The following is a 23,006-nucleotide window of genomic DNA, read 5'->3' on the forward strand; positions in this document are numbered from 1 at the left end:
GGATCCTTTGTTCCATGAGGTGCCTGGCCTCCCACAGCCCCTCACAGCCCCTCACAGCCCCTCATGGCCCCTCACAGCCCCTCATGGCCCCTCACAGCCCCTCATGGCTCCTCACAGCCCCTCATGGCTCCTCCCAAAGGAGTAGGGGTGGGGCCCTCTTGTTCCCCTTTTATTTCAGTCCCTTCACAGCAATGAGTCAAGAAAGGCTGAAATGGAGCCTTTCCCCAGCACAAATTCCAGCTCTGAGGAGGCTTCCCCACACAGGCCTCAGGTTCCTGTTTCAGCCTGAGTGTCCCTGCAGACGAACAGGGCATCTCTCAGGCACTTCCACAAGCTCAGAGTTCTCATTTCATGGGGAATCTGGGATGGAAATCCCTTGCTAAAAAGGACAAAAGCAGAGGGAATGAATTGGAAGTGACTAGGAAAAAAATGACCCTTCTTACAGACAAAGTTCATTCCCTGCATTTCTCCTTTTCAGATTCTTTCAGTCATCTACTCAGAGAGGTCCAGCTTGTTCTTGTGCTTCTCATGAACTGATGGTACTCTTGATTTATACCAGTGCAAGAGATGTAGAATCAGCTAAACTGAACACAGAATCAAACTCCTTCTGTCAGCCCATTTTCATGTTCTAGATCACTTTCAAGATGTGCATGGGGTTGTTGGAATTATTATCACACAACTCTCCACTTCTGGCTGCAGGCTCTGGAGATTCTTTCTCTGCATTCAGTCAGGGTTGCATTCCCTAACAATTCCTGGTACCACTTCCTGTTTCCCTAGATTAGAACAATAACAATGAAAACCTTACCCCAAGCACAATTTCCCAGCCCACAAGGAAAAGAAAGAACAAATTGTCAAGTTCTCAAAACATTTATCCTGCTTTGCTGCAAAAATCGTGCTGCCCTCACAGTGTGGAAAGCCAAGAGAAGCTGCAGTTGGTGGCACATCTTGTGACAGGAGCTCGACCTCGTTCTCCAGGAAAGGTTCTCGGAAAGAGCAAACATCACCGTGGAGAAGATTCTCAAGAAGCAGGAGAGCTTTCCAGAAGTGAAATGAAAATGGAAAGAAACAACCCAAGATGTTCACATATACTATTAATTCCTTTCCTTATATGCTCCCTTTTTCTGGTTCTACATCACAGTAATTCCAAACTGATCGTATCTTGAATACCTAGGACTCAGGAAGTTTTATTCACTGTACAGTGTCATTAGCTACACACATTTTGCCTTCTCCCTGTTTGGCTTTGAAAGCAATGCTGGACACACCAGAAACCTGCAAATGAAAGATTTTAGAGCACAGTGCTTTGGTCGGCTGTGAGTTCTAGAGACAGGGCACGTGCTCCCACAGTATTTCACCCTCAGCAGGGACAATATACAGCAGCAGCAAAGGCGATTCCTAGGACATTGTGCAGGGGTTAAGGCTCTGTGTCTTGACTTAACATGACAAAGTTCATCTGTTTTGAAGGACTCAGGATCCAAACTAGCAGCCAGCACTTTCTCTGCAGAGAGGGCCTTTGCTCCAGGCTGAAAGTGCTGGATTGGCAGGGAGGAGGCAGGCAGCTGAGAACTGAGCTGCTATATCGGATTGGCACCAAACTGGGCAAAAATAGCAGCTTCATTCTTTTATTTTAATCCTCCTTTCGGCAGTCTCTGATTTTCTCCTGGAACCGGACAAGAAAACAGGAACAGCCCTGGGGACGAGGGCACCGAGCCGGGTGTGGCCCCTCTGCTGCCGCTGCCCACCCGGAGCGGCCGGGGAGCAGCGCTGCCCTGCAGGGGCTGCATTTCTCACTCCTCATGTGCTGCTCTGCCCTCCCACGGCGCTGGCTCTGCCTGGCGCTGCCAGGCTCCTCGTTCAGCACTTTCCTCTGCTCCAGGGGAGAGTCCGGACAGCGCTTTGCTTGCTTGTGAGGAACAGACCGCAGAGCGGGGTGGGCGGGCGGGATGGGGCCCGGGGCATGCGAGCACGAGGGGCAAGTTGCAAGATTGCCAGAAATAGAAGTTCGAATAAGCTAAACAAGACGGTGGTTTTGGGGTGGGTGTGAGAGGAAGAAGAAATGTTCCGTGACTCTGGTTCGGCCCCGGAGAGGAGCGATCCGTGCTGCCCCGAGGAGAGCCGGGCTTGGCTGTGGGGCACAAGGGGCGGAACTGGGAACGGACACACGGGGAATGGACACACTGGGAATGGACACACGGGGAATGGACGCACAGACACGCGGACAAACGCTCCTGGCACTTCGGCAGTGGCAAAAAAGCAGCGATTTCACCGACCCACTGTGTCCCTTCTCTTGTTCCCCATCTCCCTCTCCAGCTGTCCCACACCCTGTCGCGCTCTTTGTTTGGTGCTCTACCCCTACCACCTGCCACCTCCCCGGCGTCCCTCTCCTTACTCCGGGCCGGGCCATGCCCCGGACTCCGGGCGGGACTGCTCTGTCCCCGTCACCGCCCCCCATCCCCGTCTCCGTTCCCGTTCCCGTCCATGTCCCCTCCCTTCCCGCCGCGGTCTCGCCTTCGCCTGGCTCTGGGCGTGCTGCCGGTGCCGCTGCTGGGCGGGCATCAGTGCCTGGGGCTGGGGCGGCATCGCCTCCCTTTGGCTCCGCCTGTCCCGGCCCCGGCCCCGTCCCCGGCTCCTCCCGGGGCCCGTGGAGGACACACGCGGCGCGGCCGCTCCCGCCGCCTGCGCTGCGGCTCCCCCGGCCCGAGCTCCGCCGCTCGGCAGCGCGGCCGCCGGCCCCGAGCCGCCGCTGTCCCGTTCCAAAGAGCGAACGCCTGGGGCTGCCCGGCCCGGGGCGGCTGAGGGGCGCTCGGAGGCCGTTCCTGGCCCCGGGCCGAGCGCTGACAGCCGCGTCTCGCCGGCAGGGAAGGCGCAGCAGGGCCTGAAGCAGCGGTACCGGGTGGGTTCGCTGCTGGGAGAGCGGGCGTGGGGTGAGTGCTGCATCCCTGATGCAGAGCATCCCGCTGCGGGGTCCTGCTCAGGGACATCAAAGCAGAGAACATCCTGCTCGACCTGGCCACTGGGGAGCTGAAACTGATCGAGTTTGGCTGTGGCACCTTCCTCCAGGACAACTTACACCCAGTTTGCAGATGAGCCCTCCCAGAGGATGCTCCTGGGCATCTCATGGCCCAGCCTGGCTGTAGCACCGAGGCTTCCCCCTATTGCAGCCGGGATGGGATCAATGCTTGAGCCAAGTTGATTTGGGTGGGGGTGTGAGGGGTGCCCACTCACAGCCCTGCTGACAGCCTTCATCACCCACTCTGCCCTGGGCTGGGCTGGAGCTGGGGCAGCCAGGCCGATAAAAACCCCATGGGGGTAGCAGAGAGGGGGGTCAGACCCGTGCACTGCTCAGTTTGGTGTGCAGGCAAGGAAGGGCTTGAACTGCTCCGCTCCCCTTGTTTGCCTTGGCTTATTAACATTTTTTGGGGGCCATGCAGGTGGGGAGAAGAGTGGGTTTTCTCCACCACTGAGTGGGGTTTTCTTTTGCATGTCATGGTTGGGCCTCCCTGGGGCTTCTACTGCCCTCTTCCAGCACCAGTGAATTCTTTTCCAACCCCGAGTTTGTACACAAGTCCCAGGTGCTGCTGAGAGGACAGCGGGTCACGCCCTGTGCCACTGGGGCAGCCCCTGCATGCCCAGGGATGCTGGGATGAGGCTCTGGGAGCAGCAGCATCCCCCTGATGAACTTGTGATAATTGATAAAAGATTCATGCTAATCACAAAAGCATTGGGGTTTGCATAAACCAGAATACTAAGCTCTGAAGTGAAGCATGGACACTAGATAAAGGAAATTATATGATAACATCATTCTGTTTAAAATAACCTTGTTATATTGTTATATTATGTTATATTATGTTATATTATGTTAGGTTATGTTAGGTTAGGTTATGTTTTCCAAATAAGTTCCATCTACTACCAGCTTGCAAAATCAAACTTCCAAATACCCCAAATCAGACTTCCCGATAGCCCTTCCTGCCTTTGTCTGATCAATGCTGCCTATCTCAAGGACCAAACTTCCAGAATTTCACTGGTGGTTATATACAAAGACCAGACGGTTATCTGTGAAAATGGCTATGGCCAGAGACTTTGTGAATTGGGATAAGGATGTTTATTCGACCACCACTGCTTACCTGTCAAAATTGTGACAGCTAAAAAACCAAAAATTATTGATTGTAGTGGGAAACAATAGTATAAGAAGAGGCTGCAGGCCGGGGTTCACTGGAGTGTAGAGTGGGCGGTGACCCCTCATGTTCCACAGAGTGCTTCTTGCTCTGTCTATATCAAATAAAGCAATCTCAATTTTGCTGAATATCAAGACTTTTGTCTCTCATTTATAACAACTTTCATCTGTATTCCATAGGAGCCCTGTCCTGCAGCCCACCAGAGTGGATCCACCACCAACGCTACCACGGCGAGGCAGCAACGATCTGGTCCCTGGGCCTCCTGCTGTACCACCTGGTCATGGGGAAGCAGCCGTTCAGGAGGGGCCAGGAGCTCATCTGGGGATGGATCTTGTTCCCACGAGGGCTCTCTCAAGGTGGATCCTCATCTCTGGGCACAGGGGGAATACCAGTGCTGGGAGACAGCAGCAGGCTCGTGAGCATCCTGCTCTGGCAGCTGCTGAGGAGGTGGCACATGTCCTGCTCTCCTGCTCTCCTCCAAACACAGGATCCATGGGGAAATTGAGGCACAACCCTGGGCACACCCAGCATGGCCTGAGCACAGGAACGGGGAGACAATGTCTCCAGCTGACTGGTGATTTCTGGTTTCTCTCTTCAGAGTGCCAAGATGTTATTAAGAGGTGTTTGTCCATACAACCCTTGGACAGGCTGTCCTTAGAAGACCTTTTCTGTGATCCTTGGCTGCAGGGTGTTCATCTGCCCCAGAAGATGGGAGAGATCCACGGGCACAATTGGATCCAGGAGCCTGGCAGGTAACAGCTGCACACATCTCTTGGCAATCAGTGGCAAAGCAAACCAGACTGGTTTTGTCCTGATGTAGCTCTGAGCAAGGATCATCAGAAGGGAACACGCAGCTCTTGGGCTGGAGCTGAGCTGGAGACCTGGTGTGGCAAGCACTGGTGGCCACCATCCACCCTGGGTTTCCTTGTCTGGTTCATTGATGGCTGGGGCCCTGGGCAGAACACTGACAGCCTGGTCTGGCCCCCAGGGAAGGAGAAGGAGCCCCTGGAGAAGCTGTACCAGGTGGGGCTGCTGCTGGAGACACCAAGGACAACTTCAATGATGACAATCTGTTCCTCGACCTGGGCAGCTGAAGATGATGGACTTGGATTCTGGCACCTTCTGCACAGATCCACACCCAATTTGTGGGTGAGTCCACAGCCCGGGGGATGCTCCCAGATCTGGGCACAGCATGGCCTGGCCGGGCACCAAAGGTTCCCCCCTTTGCTGGGGCAGATGCAATGAATTCTTCAGGGGCTGCCAAGCTGCTTTTTGGCTCTGGGCAGTTTCTGAGGGGCTGGATGTGCCATGGCTGGCTGCAGGCTGGGCACAGTCCTGCCCTCCTGCTCTGTGCCCAAGGCAGCAATGATGGGCAGCTTTGGGCACCGCTCTGGGCACGGCCAGCATGGCCTGGGCACGGCGGGAGCTGGGACAAGGGGGACAGGAGCCTTCAGCTGACGGGCGGTTTCTGGTTTCTCTCCTTGCAGCCGGGCTCTGTGGATGCTGAGGCTGCTCTGGGCTCTGCCAGGGCTCTGCTGGGCTCAGCCCTGGGCACGGCTGGGCCCGCTCTGCCCTCACATGGCTCTGACAGCTTTGCATCAGATGAGCCCGTTCCGAGCACAGCACCTGAGCTTTGTGCTTCTGCAGGTGAGTGAGACTCTCCTGCAGGCCAAGACACTGCAGTTAGAGACACACATCCAGTTGGCAAGAGCCCAAACACTCCACAGTCCCAGCTGAACACCTGGATCTCCACAGGATGTTTTGTTGGTCCCACTCTTCATTCCTTCTTAGCTGGAATTGTGCAATTGCACTTTCGTCTTTCTCTAAAAGTGCCCTGAGTGGACAAAACCTGGTGAGTGGGCCGTGATCCTAAGGCAGTGCAGGCTGGAGCTGAGGATGGAGAATTGTCCTTCTGCACTTCCAAACCAAGCAAAAAGCCATAAGTGAGACTCTCTTTAAGAAACCCCTGATAATTTCAAAGGGAATGTGCAGCTCATTCACAGGGTGAGAAGGAAGGGCATCTTCTAAAGGATTTGGACTGTGACAGAATTTAGATTCCCAGTCCTGCTTGGAGTTGGCAGGGCACAAAGGAATTTCTTCTTGCTTCCCACCAGTTTCACAACAATTTAAAATAATATTGGAAACAAACCCCAAAATTTTTTTTTAAAAAGGTTACTGAGGCCAGTAAGATGCATCAATGCCATCAGCTCATTTACAGAGTAAATAACTGAGTTTTCTGTTTCAAAAGATCAGTTACCTCTTAATTGAAAGTTCAAACAGAAGGTTTTTGACTGCACACTTGGGTGTTTTTATCTTCCACATTTTATAGAGGCTTTTTTTTCCTTTTTCCTTTTTCTTTTCCTTAAAACAGAAAACATGCCATAAAAAAGGAGTGTCCTCTGCTGCTGGTTCCCGTGTGGAGCAGCTCCTTCCTCCTGGCTGAGCTGCTCAGGCAGAGCCCGGCAGCTCCTGGCCCTGCAGGGCTGAGGCTTTTCCCCATTGCTGGGCACAGACTGGTGGAGCAGCACTGCAGAGCACGGGGACACACAGAGGGGCCAGGAGCAGCTGCCTTTGTCCACCTGGAGCTGCAAGGGCCAAACTCTGAGCAGACAGGGCTGGCAGAGACTCACAGGCTCCTGTTTGCTGTGCTGCCCCACTTGTGCCCAGCCCAGCTCTGTGTGGGGCAGAGGGAGAACAAGGGGCAGCTCCCTCCCAGCCCCCAGCGCAGGGACCCCTCTGGCCCCGGGGCTTGGGGCACTGTCAGCACCCACTGCTGCAGCCACCGCCTCTGCTGGCACTGACAGCAACACCCAAATTGTGGCTGATCCCGAGGGAGCAGCAGCAGGGCCTGGATCTGATCCCTGACTCTGGGGCAGGGCTGGGCAAACGACCCCCACAGCAGCAGCAGCAGCAGCAGCAGCAGCAGCAGCAGCAGCAGCAGCAGCAGCAGCAGCAGCAGCAGCACATGGACCTGACTTTCAGCACAGCCCCTGCCACTCTTCCCTCCCGAGTGCAGTGGTGTCACAGCAGCCTGGGCCACCTGGGAGCCCCCAGGGCCAGCAGGGACTGGAGATGGCAGCCCTGGGCTCCTGGAGGTTGTGCAGGGAGCAGAGGTGGGGACTCCCTGTCCGTGTGGAGCTTCCAGATGGAAAAGGCTGCTGTGAGCAGGCAGCTCCAAGGGCACAGAAAGGAGGGGCTGGAGCCCCTGATCTGTGCCAGTCCCACAGTCCTGGGCAGCAGCCACCGAGCACAGGGGGAACAGAGGGCACAGCAAGAGGGACAAAACCAGTCAAGGTCAGAGACTGGGAAGAGCCAGAGCTGGGAGCAGGAACAGCTGCTTCACTGCACCCTTGGAGAAAGCTCTTGGCTGCTTCAAAGTGCTGAAAGGTGTGAAGGGCAGGGAGGAGAGCACAGCAAACAATGCTCCTGTTTCCACAGCCTCCCCTCTCAGTGTCCCAGGAGGAATTGGATGAACTGTATTCTTCTCTCTGAGCCATCTCGTTCAGCATGAGCAGCTCAGCACCAGGAGCTAAAGGAGCTGAAGCCTTAGGCCACAAGAGCTGACCAAGAGGGGACTTTTGACCAAAGTAATGCTGCCAACAGGGACCTAACTGAATGCAGCAGATGGAATCCTGGAATTATAGAATCCTTTCTGTTGGGAAAGACCTCTGAGCTCATCCAGTCCTGCTGTTCACCCAGCACTGTGAAGCCCAGCACTAAACCCAGTCCCTGAAGTGTCAAGGCTTGGACAACAGGCCCTGAGCCAAAGGTGACCTCTGGATGAACCTTCCAACCAAAGGTTATCTTTATATTAGCAAATATACATGGTCATTAGTGCTGTGATAAATGTATCCACTCATGAGTGAAACATGGATTGACCTTTCTGTATTTAGAAACCAGACAAGGCCATGAAATCTGACATCTGGCCTTGTTTGGGGCTGTATGGTCAAAGGCACCTCCCTTGGTTCCTCCTTGAGGCCTGGCCAGGCTTTGGGAGGAGCCCAAGAGGAGAATGAAAGCAGCTGTTCCTGCACTAGAAGTGCTGTCAGTTTGTTTATTCAGCACTATCAGAGCTGGGCCCTCTCACAGCGGGGTTGGAAGCCTCCCCTGTGGCTGGAGGCACCTGCAGGAATTCCCAGTGTCCAGGAGTGGCTCTGCAGTCCTTGGCTGTGACAGCTTCCCCAGCTGATGTGTGCACCTGGCTGATGGCAAAGTCTGAGGGTGACTGGTGCTGTCTCTTAATCCCTGCAGGCAATCTTTGGTGCTGATGGTTGGCTGCATTGCTGAGCTTCTCCTTTTGTGCTGCTTTGCTGCTTTGAACTACAGTAAATGACACTGATTGCTGAACTTGGTGTCTGTGTCTCTGCTGCTGACCCTGCCCACTGGTAAAACAAAGTTGGTGTAGTCTGGCCAGGTCACCACAAAATGTTGCTTTTTAAATGTAAATGTAAGGAATCAGTCTTGTCTGAAATTCCCAGGTATGGGGAAAACCTTCCCTAGAGTTTGCTGGCTCTGCAGTGGGCTGAGGTTGGAGCACTGTGTGAGCAATGGGGAAGGCAGCTGAAAGAAGCTAACCACAGGATGTATTAAAATGCATCCAAAAATTGCACTTGGAACAAGGAAAAGAACTTATGGGTATAGGAAGATGAGGGTGAATTTTGTAAAAAGAATCCCAGAAACAGCACCAACAGAAGGATCAATTGTTGTTGGTACTCTCCCACATGGAGGAACAGAAGAGGTTCTTAATCTTGAGCTTGGATTTGTTTGTGCAAGAGAAATAATAGTAATATAATAAATAATTATATACATATGTAAAAAAAAATATTTTAAATGTATATATTTATATGTATATAATAACATTGTAGAATAATGTTCCAAATACTGATTTTTTTTAGTTTTGGCTACTCAGGGATTTAACACTGAATACTCTAAAAAATGATTGGCCAGGACCCAAATATCACTGGTAAACTGTGAGATTGTATACAATGAATGAAAGAGGAAAGGATGAAATTGGCAGTTTTTACAGGGTTTGCTGACACTAGGATGTGGAATGCTTTATTTCTGTGAAAAATGCAGTTTGTAAGACTGCTGGGTTTTTTCTATACCAGACTACACAAGCTGCAGCATTGATTGAACAGATGAAGTTGTTAAAAGAGCAGTTGAAAAATCGAGGAGATGGGAACCTGTCCCGATGGAGAACCCATCTCCCAGATGTGCTCCCTACCCTTAACAATGGCCCCACTGGGAAATGGGAGCCCCCTGGCTGTGCATGGCTGCACCCAGTTTGCAAATACAGCCCTGGACAGTGACACTGTGACTGCCTGGGAAATTATTCCGGGTGTGATGGCCCCTGACAGGGCCACCCCAGAGGCTGCAGGGCTGGACCTTCATGCATAGGAATTAATCAGGAGAAATCAGGATCAAATGAGAGTCATCAGTACTGGAATAGTGATTCAGATTCCTCCAGGATACTTTGGTTTGATGATTGCTCACTCAAGCTTGGCCTTGAAAAGTGTTCATGTCATGGGAGCAGTAATTAGTTCAGATTATCAAGGATAAATTAATTAATTCTGTTAAACAGAAGTGAACAGTTGGATTATTCAACCCCATATTCAGTTGTGGAAGGGTAGCACAATTATTGATGCTGCAGTTTTAAAAGAACTGTGCAAAAAGGACATCCACCTCAAATCACTGCTGTTCATGGAGATAAAGGGTTTGGATGCACCAGTCCTAATAATGGAGCCAGAGTGTGGGTGCAGAGGCCAAATGGCCCTCCCAGGCCAGCTGAAGGAACAGCTCTGGGGAAAGACAACACTGTTTGACTCCTGAAACCTGGCTGAGAACAATGGGAATGTGTCCCTGCAGCCAAGTGCTCTGTGCCAGAACAAGTGGATGTTATGGGATATTGTTTTAGAGATCCTGCCAGACCAAATCTCCCTGTTTGCCCCAACAGCTCTTTGGAAAATGCTCTGATCCACGGGGCTCCATGTGAAGGCTGATGTGACACTGAGGATGTGGAATTCCACACAAATTCCATCCAGGAGCCTGGGTGCCCTCAGGGACTGGGACCTGGCACCTCTCCAGCCAGAGGGGAAAGGACCCCACCAAGCCTTGTCACCCACAGACAGCACAGTAGAGCTGAACAGCAAAGGACCTTGAGGACATTATTCTGGAATTAAAAAGGCATCAGCTCCATGGACAACAGAATTATTGTTCCTAACCCAAATGAGACTGAGGAAAAATAATGAAGAACCGTGTCACTAAAGAACTACTGGTGTTTGTAAGTTGTATCTTGATAGCAGCCACAATCTTTGTTTGCCAGAAACACCTCTAGAGTTTTACCAAGGATTAGTCATGAAAATTGTGATGAAAATGTAAATATCAAAGTAGCTGAAATACTCAGTGTAACTAATTGCTGGATATGTTCTTGACCAGAGGGAAATCAAGGCAGAGCCATGGTTTGTCAGGACGAGCTTGATCCCAATCAGACCCGTGGTGCATTTGGTGCTGAGCCCTTGAACCTCAGGGCCTGAGAGGAGATTGCACAAGCCTTCCCAGGAGTCCAAATCAGAAGAAAAACCCAAAGTGTCTTGAGGCATTAATGGGTTCCACTGAGGTCCATCCCCAACACAGGCTCCTCATGGACTCTTTGAAGGAGAGAACTGGAGGCCAGAATTGCCCAAAAACCACTCAGAGAGTAAGGGAGGAAAGGAAAAAGGAAAGTACCTTAAAAAACTGAAGTAACTTGAAGCATTAATGAGCCCCAATGAGTGTCAGTACAAGGCTCTCAAGGGACTCGTTAAAGCAGATAATTGGAGCCATGATTGCATAAACTACTAAAAGAGTTGGTGTCAAAAGAGAAACTACAAGTACCTTAGAAAAACTGAGTACCCTGAAGCATTAATGAACCCCACTGAGTGTCATTACTGACAAAGCCTCTCAAGGGATTAATTAAAGCAGATAATTGGAGGCCATCACTGCACAAACCTCTCAGAGACTCAGTGTCAAAAAGTAGAACTTAAAATTAACCCTGAGTGCCTTGAAGCATTAATGAGCCCCACTGAGTGTTGTTACTGACAAAGGCTCTCAAGGGACTCATTAAAGCAGATAATTGGAGGCCATGATTGCACAAAGGTCTCAGAGACTCCAAGGCAAAAGCCAAACCCAAACCTTGAGTATCTCAAAGTATTAATGAGCCCTACCTAATGTCAATACAAAACTCTCAAGGGACTAATTAAAGTAGATAACTGGGTCATGATTCTAAAAACTACTAAAAGAGTTGGTGTCAAAAGGGAAAGACTTGACATTTCTATGTCCTCACCTGTCATCTCAGCCTCGAATTTCCTGCTCTAACTGGAACCAGGGGACACTTTCTCAGTTGTGTCTCTCAGTGGGACCCATTAAAACTTCTAGAAACTTCAGCATTTTAATTTGAGTTCTTGAGACGTTTTTGGAACACTCTCTCAGGGAATGATTATAATGTAAATATTTAATGAACCAAGAGATTCATTAAAGTCCTTGTGCTGTGTCTGTGCTGCTGAGCTGGGCCGGGCTCCTGGCACATAGGCAGCTCCCAAGGTAAACCAAGAGAAGCTTCAAAAAGACATTTCTGCTGAGGAGCAGCTCCTCTGCCAGCCCAGCAGGGCTGAGGGCACTGCCTGCAGGCACTGAGGGCACAGGAGCCAGGCACAGACAGGCTCAAGGCAATCAGCACTGGGAAGACATTGAGCTGAGACTGCACTTGGGGAAACATCTTCACAGCCCTGGACATGGTGAGTGTGTGGGTGCAGGGCAATGTCCCCTGTGCTCCTGGAGGGATCTCCTGGAGCCAGCACAGCCCACAGCCGGGGGGATGTGTCAGGAGGACTCTCCCAGATCCAGGGACGGCTGCAGGGGCTGAAGCTGGGGCTGCAGCCAGGGCTGCCCAGGGCTGTCCTGCAGAGCAGCTCCTGCAGCCCTCAGGGCTCTTGGCCAGCCCAGGCCATGTGCCACCTGCCAGGGACAGCTCTCAGCCTGCCTGGCAGCTCCCCATGGACTGTGGGGAGAAGTTGGAGGTGGAAGGAGCCACCCCCATCAGGGCAGATTCCTCCTGCTGTGGAGATGGTGCTGCATGGCCAGGGCTGCTCTCAGCTTTCTCCTCAAGGCAAGGCAAAGGGGCTGTCAGGTGTGTCTGTGTCACTGACACTCCTGCACTGTCCCACTGGGCATCAGCACATCTGCCTCACATCTCCCTCACAAAGTGCCTCCTCATCCTCCTGTGCCTACAGACAGCAGCAGCAGCACCTTGGCTTGCAGCATCTCAGTTTGTGTGAGCTGCCCTTAAGGCCCTGCTGGCAGGGAGATGGCCCTGGGCAGTGCCCTGTGCTGGGAGGGGTGTGCAGGGCAGAGCTGAGCCCCCAGGGCTGGGCTGGGCTCTGGGAGCACTGGCAGGGACAAGCCTTGGATAGAGAGAAACAGCTCCCAGTAGGTACAGCTGCAGGCAGCAGAAAGCCAAAGTAACCCTGGATATCCTCCATCTTCAGGTGACTATGGAGACAGAGAAGGGTTTAGGGAGACTGACTTTGAAACTGGAGCCTTCAAAGAGTCCGCTTTATTTTTCCAGCACTTAGTAATTGTGATCACCCTGAAATATTGGGAGGAGTAATGAGCAAAGGGCACCTCTGTACAGCCAGCACATCTTACTGTACTGGGCCGCAGGGATCCCTGTTTTCCCTCTGGGCTCCCTAGTGTTCAGGCTGAGAGTAATGCTGAAGATGAAGCAAGAACTCAGCAGGAGCACTTACCTGAACTCGAATATAAAAAAGTTTTTAGTGAAATTCCCACAAAGGAAGAGAACTCGTTTTGAGAGAATTCATTATAAAATTGCCCAGGACTGACTCAAGAAAATCTTTTCCGTTTGTAAAACGTGTTCTTTCAACAGCCCACCATGGCCATATTGAAGAAATGTCCAACAGCAGCTCCATCAGCCACTTCCTCCTGCTGCCATTGGCAGACACGCGGCAGCTGCAGCTCCTGCACTTCTGCCTCTTCCTGGCCATCTCCCTGGCTGCCCTCCTGGCCAACGGCCTCATCATCAGCGCCGTAGCCTGCGGCCACCACCTGCACACCCCCATGTTCTTCTTCCTGCTCAACCTGGCCCTCACTGACCTGGGCTTCATCTGCACCACTGTCCCCAAAGCCATGCACAATTCCCTCTGGGACACCAGACACATCTCCTATGCAGGATGTGTTGCTCAGGTATTTTTCTTTGCCTTGTTCATTGCAGCAGAATTTGCATTTCTCACCATCATGTGCTACGACCGCTACGTGTCCATCTGCAAACCCCTGCACTACGGGACCCTCCTGGGCAGCAGAGCTTGTGCCCACATGGCAGCAGCTGCCTGGGCCAGTGGCTTTCTCAATGCTCTGCTGCACACAGCCAATACATTTTCCCTGCCCCTATGCCATGGCAATGCCCTTGGCCAGTTCTTCTGTGAAATCCCACACATCCTCAAACTCTCCTGCTCACAGTCCAGCCTCAGGGAAGTTGGGCTTCTTGTGGTCACTTTCTGTTTAGCACTTGGCTGTTTTGTGTTCATGGTTTTCTCCTATGTGCAGATCTTCAGGGCTGTGCTGAGGATCCCCTCTGAGCAAGGACGGCACAAAGCCTTTTCCACCTGCCTCCCTCACCTGGCTGTGCTCTCCCTGTTCCTCAGCACTGACACATTTGTCTACCTGAAGTCCCCCTCCATCTCATCCTCAGCAACAGACCTTGTGGTTTCAGTTTTGTACTCAGTGGTGCCTCCAGTCCTCAACCCCCTCATTTATAGCTTGAGGAACCAGGAGCTCAAAGAAGCTCTCAGGAAAGCCATGACAGGGTGCTTTTTAGCCCTTTCATTTTCCAATAACAGCCCTCACATTGCTTTGCATTGGGAGGCAGAAAGGAGATAGAAACAAACCCCTGGTTTGGCTCCTGCTGTGCAGAGCTGGCACAGCATCAGCGCTGTCTTGCAGCATTCTCTCTCCATCAAGTGGCTGAGAGAGGGTCAGATCCTGGGAAGGGACACCAACCCAGTGACCCTAATTAACCAAAGCAATATTCCAGAGTGTATAAAAGCTAAGGAAAGGAGGGTGAATTGGGGGCATTCCCTATTTTACAGTGTTTTCCTTCCTGACCAACCTCTCTGCCTGTTGAAGTCCTGCTTCCTGGAAAGTGGCCAAACATAAATTGCTGATGGGAAATAGAGAATAAAATTTTTTGTTTGTTTCTTTTTGCTGGTGCATGTAAAAACTTCCTCTTTTGCTATAGAAAACTGCCTTATCTCAACCTATGAGTGGTGTTCTGTATTATTTTCTCTCCCCTGTGCAGCCAAGGAGGGGAGTGATTGAGTGGCTTGGTGGGCACATGGAATCCAGTGGATGTATCCCACTAGCAGAAGCCACAGAAGGCCTTCTTTCCTCTGTCAGGAGCTCCTAATTCACGTCATGAGAGGCCAAGTGTTCTTTTATATACATATATTTTTTTCTGATTCTGTTAATATTAACAGAAATGCAATTATTCACCCCCTTCAACTTACTTAGCCTCCCTTCTTGTGTGACCCAGAGACATTGTGTAAGCAGGGAGTCTCACATAGTATTTAGGTGAAATAAATGGACATGCAATCCCATTTTAAAAATGTTTTACTATCCTCATCAGAGCAGGAATGAACAGAAACGGGCACAGCTTTGTGGCTGCCCCAGCTTTGGGATGGGCCCTGGGCCTGGAGCAGGAGCAGTTCTGGAGGGCCCCAAGGCCAGGGCTGTTGTGCTGGCCTGGGCAGATGGGATGGCAGGAGGGGCTGCAGAGCTCTCAGGAGCTGAGGGAGAGGGGAGCAGGGCACACAGGGAGCCTCCTTTTGCCTTGGCCAAGCACCTTCCCCATGGCTGGGGCTGAGTCCTCTCTGAGCTGCAGCTGCTGCTGTGCCCTTGGCAGGGGCTGAGGCCGTGGGGCCACTGCCCAGAGCCCCCTGGCCTGAGCAGAGCTGTGGGGCCAGAGCCGGCTGGGCTGTGCTGGGGAGAGGCCCTTGGTGCTGCACAGAGCTCAGGGCAGCTGGCACAGCTTGCAGGGAGCTGGGCTGGCCTGAGAGAGCCTGCCAGAGAAAGCAGCAGTGTCCATCTCAGCCTGGCTGAGCGGGCAGGGGCAGGACTCAGCCCAGGCCTTGTGGGGCAGGGCCAGCGCCTGGGGAAGGCATTGCAAACAGGCAAGTGGCCCAGAGAGGAGGCTGCTCTGTGCCCTTGGTGGCATGCACAGAGCAGGGAGGGGGCCCAGGACATTTGTCAGTGCCAGCCTCTGTCCCCAGCCCTTGCCAGCCCTGGCTGCTGAGCCCAGGTTTGCCCTGGGCTGAGTTTGGCTGTGGCCCAGCTCCATCCTCCTGCGGGGCTCAGGGCCTGTTCCCAGCCATGGCCAGCCCTGCCTGGCCTCTGTGCTGGCCCAGAGCCCGGCAGAGCCCGGGGCAGGGCTGTCAGTGCAGGCCCACAGGTGCCACGGGCTGGGCAGGAGCTGGCAGAGGCTGCCCAGCAGGGAGGCCATGGGGCACAGAGCCCCAGGGCTGCTGTGGCACCACGGCTGCACCTCCAGCTCCAGAGGAAATGGGACAGATGGTAGCAGAGACAAATAATTCCTGCTGGCTTCTTTAGTGTGTTTGCTTATACAGGTGATGTCCATCCACATGTCGAGGAGGTGTTTTGTGTCAGGTAACACTGGCAGAGTGATAAGAATAATATTATTCAGCTGAAAAATTGTTCATGCATAATACACAATGAGGAAAATAAAGACACATATAATCAGAAGAGCACCTGAGTTTTGCAGATGATGAGAGCCCCATTGATATTCCAGCAGACAAACCTGTTTAAATACTTTCTCCAGGGCTTCCTTGAGATGAGAGGTGACCACCAGAGGCCATGGGAAGCCAGAGGTCTATGTCCTGGCAGCCTTTGACTGGGAGTAAGCCTTGCATGTAGGGAATTTTTCAGAGGGAGTATCAATTTTGGAAGTGGCACCTGGAAAGAGGGATGGTTCTTTTCCACAGGAAGGAAAGCATAAAGCCCCAGTGGTCCGGGGACTGATGAGAGGCTGACCTCAACATTCCAAGGTTAGCTGGATCTTTCAGGTGGCCCCTGGGAGGCCAAACCAGCCATATCTGTTTCATCTCGCCTTGGTTCAATGAGGCCCCACAGTGTCACAATGGTCTCCAAAGGAAGGAAACCACAGAGCCCCAGTGTTTCAGGGGCAGATGAGCAGCAGGCACCAGATGCCAAGGCCTGGCAGACCTGTCTGTCCTGGCAGGTTTGTCTGGGAGCAGCACTTGGAATATAAAGAATTTTGAATGTGGAATCCTAATTTCAGTCATTTGTGCCTGGAGGAGAAGGCCAGTTCTTTTCCACAGAAAGGAAAGCTCATAGCCCCTGTGTTTGGAAGGCAGGGGAGAGCCAGCCCTCAGGAGGCCAAGGCCAGTTAGACCTGTCTGTAATGGCAGCTTTTGTGTAGGAGCAATCTTTGGATCTAGGACTTTTGGAGGTGGAATCCCAATTTCGGCCATGGGCACTCGGAGAAAGGAAGGATGATTCTTCTCCACTGGAAAGGAAGTATAGGGCCCTGGTGTTTCAGAGGCAGATGAGCAGTAGCCACCAGAGGCAGCCAGACCCATCTGTCCTGGTATCTTTTGTCTTAGAACAATCCTTGATTACATAGAATTTTGGAGGCAGAATCCCAATTTCAGCCATGAGCACCTGGAGAAGGATGTTTCTTTTCTGTAGGAAGGAAAGCAAGGAGCCCCAATGTCTCAGGGCAGAATAGAGGCAACCACCAGAGGCCAAGGCCAGCCTGACCTGTCTGTCCTGGCAGCTTTTGTTTGGGAGAAACCCTTGCGCATAGGGAATTTTGGAGGGGAAATACCAATTTTGGCCTTGGGTGTCTGTTCAGGAGAGACAGTTCTTTTCCATAGGAAGGAAAGCACTGAGCCCCAGGGTTTGAAGGCAGGTGAGAGCTGGCTCTCAGGAATACAGGGACAGGCACACTTGCTGGTAAAGACTGCTTTTGTCTGAGAGCAATCCCTGGATATTGGAAATTTGGGAGAGGGAATCCCATTTTGACCTTGGATGCTTGAGTGAGAAGGACAGTTCTTTTCCATCTGAAGGAAAGCCCAAAGCCCCAGTGTTTCAGGAATACATGAGAAGAGACCCTTGACCTGCCAAGGGCACTGAACCAGTCAGGCCAAGCTAACAAGATCTGTTACCTGTTCCCTTGGATCCATGGGACCCTGCAGTGTCACAATGGTCCCTTTCTTCCATGATCCTTTGCAGTATCAAAATGGTTTCCTTGGTTCCATGGGACTGCACATTGACACAATAGCTCCTTGGTTCCATGAGGCCAGAGTGTCACAATGGTCTCTGTGATTCCATACAGTCCTGCAGTGTCACAAGGGTCCCTTGGTTCCATTGGGCTCCTCAGGATCACAATGGTCCCCTGGCTGCACAAGGCACAGCTGTGTCACACTGGCCCCTGGCTTCCATGGGGCCCCACAGTGTGACAACTGTCCCTTGCTTCCATGGGGCCTTGCAGTGTCACAATGGTCTCCTTGCTTCCACAAGGTCCTGCAGAGCCGCTTCATTCAACAAGACATTGAAGTGTCACAGTGGTCTCCAGTATTCCATGAAGCCCCACGATGTCACATCCAACCTTTGGTTCCTGCACTGTCACATGAACCCTTAGTTCCATGGGCCCTGCAGTGTCACAATGGTCTCCTTGGTTCTGTGGGGCCACAAAGTGTCACAATGGCCCCTTTGTTGAATGAGGCCTGTTGTGTCACAGTAGTCTCCATGACTCCATAAGGCTCTGTAATGTCACAACAGACCATTGGTTCCATGAGACCCCACAGTGTCAAAGTGGACACTTGGTCCCACTGAGTCCTACAGTGTCTCTTGGGCCCCCTTCGTTTCACAAGGCCCCGAAGTGCCACAATGGTCCTCAGGTTAGAAGAGGCTTCACAGTGTCTCATGGTCTCCATGAGGCCCAAGTGCTTCAAAATGGCCTCCATGGTTCCATGGACCCTTTAGTGTAGCAGTGGTCTCCTTGATTTCATGGTGCCAGAATGTCCCCATGGTCTCATGGAGCCCCACAGTGTCACTGTGGTCCCCTTGATTCCATGAGGCCCTGCCGTGCTACAATGACCCCTTGGTTATACAAGGCCCTGCAGTGTCACAATGGCCCCTTGGATCCAGTGGGTCCCAAAGAGTCACAATAGTCTCCATTGTTCCATGAGGCCCTGCAATGCCACAATGGACCTCTGGTTCTATAAAGCCCCACCGTGTCTCAAATGGCCCCTTGGTTCCATGAGGCTTGGCACTCTCAGAATGGCCCCTTTTCTTCATGGAGCACCACAGTATCAGAATGGTCTCCATGCTTCCACAGGGCCCCCAGTGTAACAACAGACCCTTTGTTCCATGAGGCTCCACAGTGTCACCATGGACTCCTTGGTTCTGTCAGGCCCTGCTGTGTCACAATGGCCCCTTATCTCCATGAGGCCTTTCTCTGTCACAATGACCTTTTGGTTTTAGGAGTTTCCATGGTGTCACAATGGTCTCCTTGGATCTGCAGTATAACAATGGACCATCAGTTCCATGTGGCCCTGCAGTTTCATAATGGACTTAGGTTCCATGCAGCCCCACAATGTCATAATGTTCCTTAGTTCCGTGGCATTGTGTTGTGCCACAGTGGACACTTTGTACCATGAGATTCCAGAGTGTCACAATTGACTCCTTGGGTCTGTGAGGCCATGCTGTGACCAAATCCAAAAATACCTGAATAAGACTCCTTAACACTAATTTGATGATAAAGAGGGCATAATTTATTGAGGCCTGAGGTCCAGGAGCGGATAACACCTAACCTGACCTGGACAAATGACTGAAAATGCATGTTGCTCATATGCAGTTATTATGTATGTATTACAATTTACCCATTTCCATGAAAACTACCCCATGTTCCCAGATTCAGTCCTTGCTTTTTCTGTCACTGCACCCTTGAGACAGATGTCATCTTCTTCCCTTCCAACCATCCTTGAAGGGAAAGCAGCCCCTCAGTACCTTGTTTATCTGCTAAATTGCGCATGCAGAGTAAAACTTGAATTAAACCCTTTTGGTGTCAAGGCCAAGGCTCTGTGTGTCCAGGCAGAGGCAGGCAGGAGGCAGAGCTGTCAGCAAAGGAAGGGGCCAGCGAGGTGGGGCAGCCGGGGGATGACGACAGCCTGCAGGGACAGAGGCGCAGGGCATGGACACCATAGGACAGCCTGGGCTGCAGAGGGCACAGGGATGGGCAGCAGCTGAAAGGCCCTGACACAGCCAACTCCTGCAGCACTTGGGCCATGCAGGCTGGCCCTGGGCCTGAGGCCAGCAGGGGACAAGTGAGCCTTGCTGTGCTGGGGCCTCACTGCCTCCTTGTCCCTGCTCAGCAGCCTGGCAGGGGCCGCCCCATGGTGCTGCCCTTGGCATTGCACATGCCCAGAGCCCAGTGGCCCGGGAAGAGCCCTGAGCAATGAGGGAGGGACAGGATCTGCCTTGCCAGGGGCTGGGGCTCAGCCCTTGGCCCTTTGCATTCCTGAAACACATCCAGGTTTGCTCAGCATCAGAGACACCTTTCCCATGTTTGTCCCCACCTGTCATCAGTGCCTCCAGTGTTCTGCTCTAACTGGAACCCAAGCGTTGAAATTCAAAATGCAAGGAATTCTCAGAACATTGGGTTTGTAAGGTAAAGTTTAGAATTAAGCACAGTTAAGTAGAGATAGGTTTAAATTTAGAATTTAAGATATAGAAAAAATAAAGACAGTTACAAAGGTAACAACAAGTTTTAGAGTGTAGCAATGTACGTTTCTGTGTTATAATTGGCTAAGAAATTTTACACTGTAGTATGTCTCAATAAGACAAAATATTTTAGTATTGAATTAGAAGCATAAATATTTCTTTTGACATTGTTTTATTTCTTAATATATCCTGAAAAGCCATTGTAAACATAAGTCCTGTGACTTCTAAGCCATGCTGTGAACATCTGTGAAACCACCTTACCCTTTCTACCTTTATAGAAAATAAAAAAAATAAGCTACACTTTCTAAAGCAACTCAGAAGTCCCATCTCTCTGCTTCATTCAGAAAAAGAAAAATCCCCACCAAAATTGTAACCTGAAAACAATAAGCCCACACTTAAAAAATATGTCATAAAAACGATAAACCCACACCTGGGGACACTTTTTCAGGCATGTCCCTCAGTGGGACCCATTAGAACTTCAGGAAACTTTGGGTTTGGAATCTGACTTTGAATACTGGAGATGTTTCTTTTCCTCCTTTACCCTGTTTTTTCCTACCTGATGTCATTTTCCTCAATTTCTCTTCTAATTCAACCCATGGGAAACTTTCTCCTTCATGTTTATCAGTGGGACTCACTAAAAGTAGTAGAAACTTTGGAGTTTGAATCTGACTTTGAATTCTTGAAAGGTTTCTTCAGCTTCCTCTCAGGGACTGATGTTCAGGGACTCAGCCCCAACCCCGAGAGGGTCATTAAAGTCCTTGTGCTGTGTCTGTGCTGATGAGCTGGGCTGGGCTCCTGGCAAAGGCAGAGCTGCAGAGAGAGAGCCAATATTTCCAAAATATTATTTGGAGCTCCTAGGCAGCACCAAATGCACCACGGGGCTCATTGGGATCAAGCAAGTCCTGACAAACCATGGCTCTGCCTTGATTTCCCTCTGGTCCAGTGCAGTTCATAACAATGGCTTTCAGCTCCAGTTATGGAGGACTATTTCAAAGAGCTTCTTAGAAGTACATATTTCTATTTTAAAGGGTGTATTTTATTACTCTTCTCTTTACAGATGAGATGATTACAGCATTTTGTGGTTGATATTGATCCAGGCTTTCTCCTCAGGAGGTCTGACCTGCTCACAGAAGCTGTGCCTTGAGGTCTGACCCAGTGTGGACAACCTTGCTCCACATGCCCAAGCCCATCCTGTCTGTCCTCACTCACCTGGCACCTGCTTTGCTTTGAGAACTGGCTGCACTCAGGCAAACAGGGGTTTTCTTCCTTTTCTTTTTTTGAAGCAATCTAAAACTCCTGAATTTCCACATTACAGACACCTTCCCTTAGCGTGTGCCAGCCCTAGGTGCCACCATGGAGGTTCTCCTTCCCCAAGGCAGAACCATACAAGGAATGTTTTAAACCTCTGGACTCCCTTGTTCCACAAGGCCTTGCTGTTGTCATGATAAACACTTGGTTCCATGAGGTTCTGCACTGTCACAATGGAGATTTGGGTCCATGGAGTCCCACGGTGTCACAATGCTCTTTTAGGTTCCATGAGGCCTTGCTGTGTCACAATGGACTTTTGGTTCCATGAGGTTCTGTACTCAACAATGGTCTCTGTAGTTCTAAAGTATCACCACAGACCTGTAGACACATTGTTAGAAAGCTAGAAAAATTACATCCTGAAAAATATTTCAGGCTGGAGCTTTTCAGCTTCATTCCCAGGCTGATAAGCTGGTTCTAGCTTCAGCTGAGGAGAATCTCTCCCAGGATGATGATCTGGTCAAAACAACATGAAATCTGGTGAAAAACAGAATGGAATTCACAATAAAGATTAGACCTGGTGTTTTTCTGTGAGACACATTCTAAGGTATGGTCTCACAGATGTTTTTCCCAGTTATCCAATGAGTTACTGTCCTATCTTAGCTCTCTGTAACATGCTTTAAATATGGGCTGTCTGTTCAATAAAGTTGGCCTTTTTCCCCTAAAGAGGTCCACGTGTGTTGCTGTTCTTGCTCACTTTTTCTCTCTCTCTAGTGCAGTACCACACAGGCCCTTGGTTCCATGAGGTTCATTGGTGTCACCATGGTCTCCTTGGTTCCAGGAGCCATCACAATGTCACAACAGACCCTTGGTTCCATGAGGATCCTGCAGCAGGACTTCCCCTATGGCCCAGCAGAGCTCATCTGTTCTGTCCATCAGCTGGGGCCATCACTCAGGGCATCTTCCCCCTCTCAGGAATTGCTGAGATAACCCAGGCCCGACATCTGTCCTCTCCTGAGTTCTCTCTGGTGCCAGGGAGGTGGAATTCCCAGCTGACCATGAACATCTGGCCTTGAGAGCAGCTGAAGGGAGATGAGCCTTGAATTTCTGAGTGACACACACTTCACTTTACAAACTATAAAAGTCACACAAAACTTTCACCAAGCAGAAATCTTCTGCATAGTCCCTGCAAACAGGTAGGGCTTCTCCCCCACGTCTGGATGCAACTTTGTGGTTCCTTTTCTGGAAGCTGAGTGAAAGGGCTGCCTGTGTACTCCCTCATCAGTTTGGTGGTAAGTTACATTGACTCCTGATCTCTGCTATTTCTTCACTAGCTGTAATATAGGAAACTTTATTGTGCACTGTGTTTGTATCTACCTGGACTTCTTTTGTTTATCCTGTGCAGTCAGTAGTCCGTTTAAAGTCTCTTGATGAATTTTGAGTCGTTCCAGTAAATAATTTATTTTATATTATATCTAAGCAGGCATTCTAAGGAACTTGAGAGCAAGAGCAATTTGGAATTCAGGTCTCCTGAAAAAGAGCTACTGCCAGAAACGTGAGCATAAGGCAGGACTTGTCTAAGCTTTCACTCCATTCAAAACATATTTCAATTAAAAATAAAAAGAGAGAAGCACTTCTTTCCTATTTATTTTTTTTTCTGTTTATAGATTGGTATCAGCAATCTCCAGTTGATATTGATCCCAAGCACCTCCTAATGCAGTCTGAATAGATATGAAAATCAAGACTCTTTATGGCTGACAATCAATCACACTCTAT

The 23,006-nt window shown here is 50.9% G+C and overlaps 1 protein-coding gene across 1 annotated transcript; it reads left to right on the top strand.

Moving 5' to 3' along the window:
• Positions 1-13,115: 13,115 nt before the first annotated feature.
• On the top strand, positions 13,116-14,102 carry LOC148219357 (olfactory receptor 14J1-like). Its single transcript, XM_088157688.1, has one exon. It carries the CDS (start codon positions 13,116-13,118, stop codon positions 14,100-14,102), a length of 987 nt encoding a protein of 328 aa, XP_088013814.1.
• Positions 14,103-23,006: the final 8,904 nt, after the last annotated feature.

The sequence above is a fragment of the Sturnus vulgaris genome, unplaced genomic scaffold (genome assembly GCF_052056855.1).
Source record: "Sturnus vulgaris isolate bStuVul1 unplaced genomic scaffold, bStuVul1.hap1 Scaffold_153, whole genome shotgun sequence".
Lineage (NCBI taxonomy): Eukaryota > Metazoa > Chordata > Aves > Passeriformes > Sturnidae > Sturnus > Sturnus vulgaris.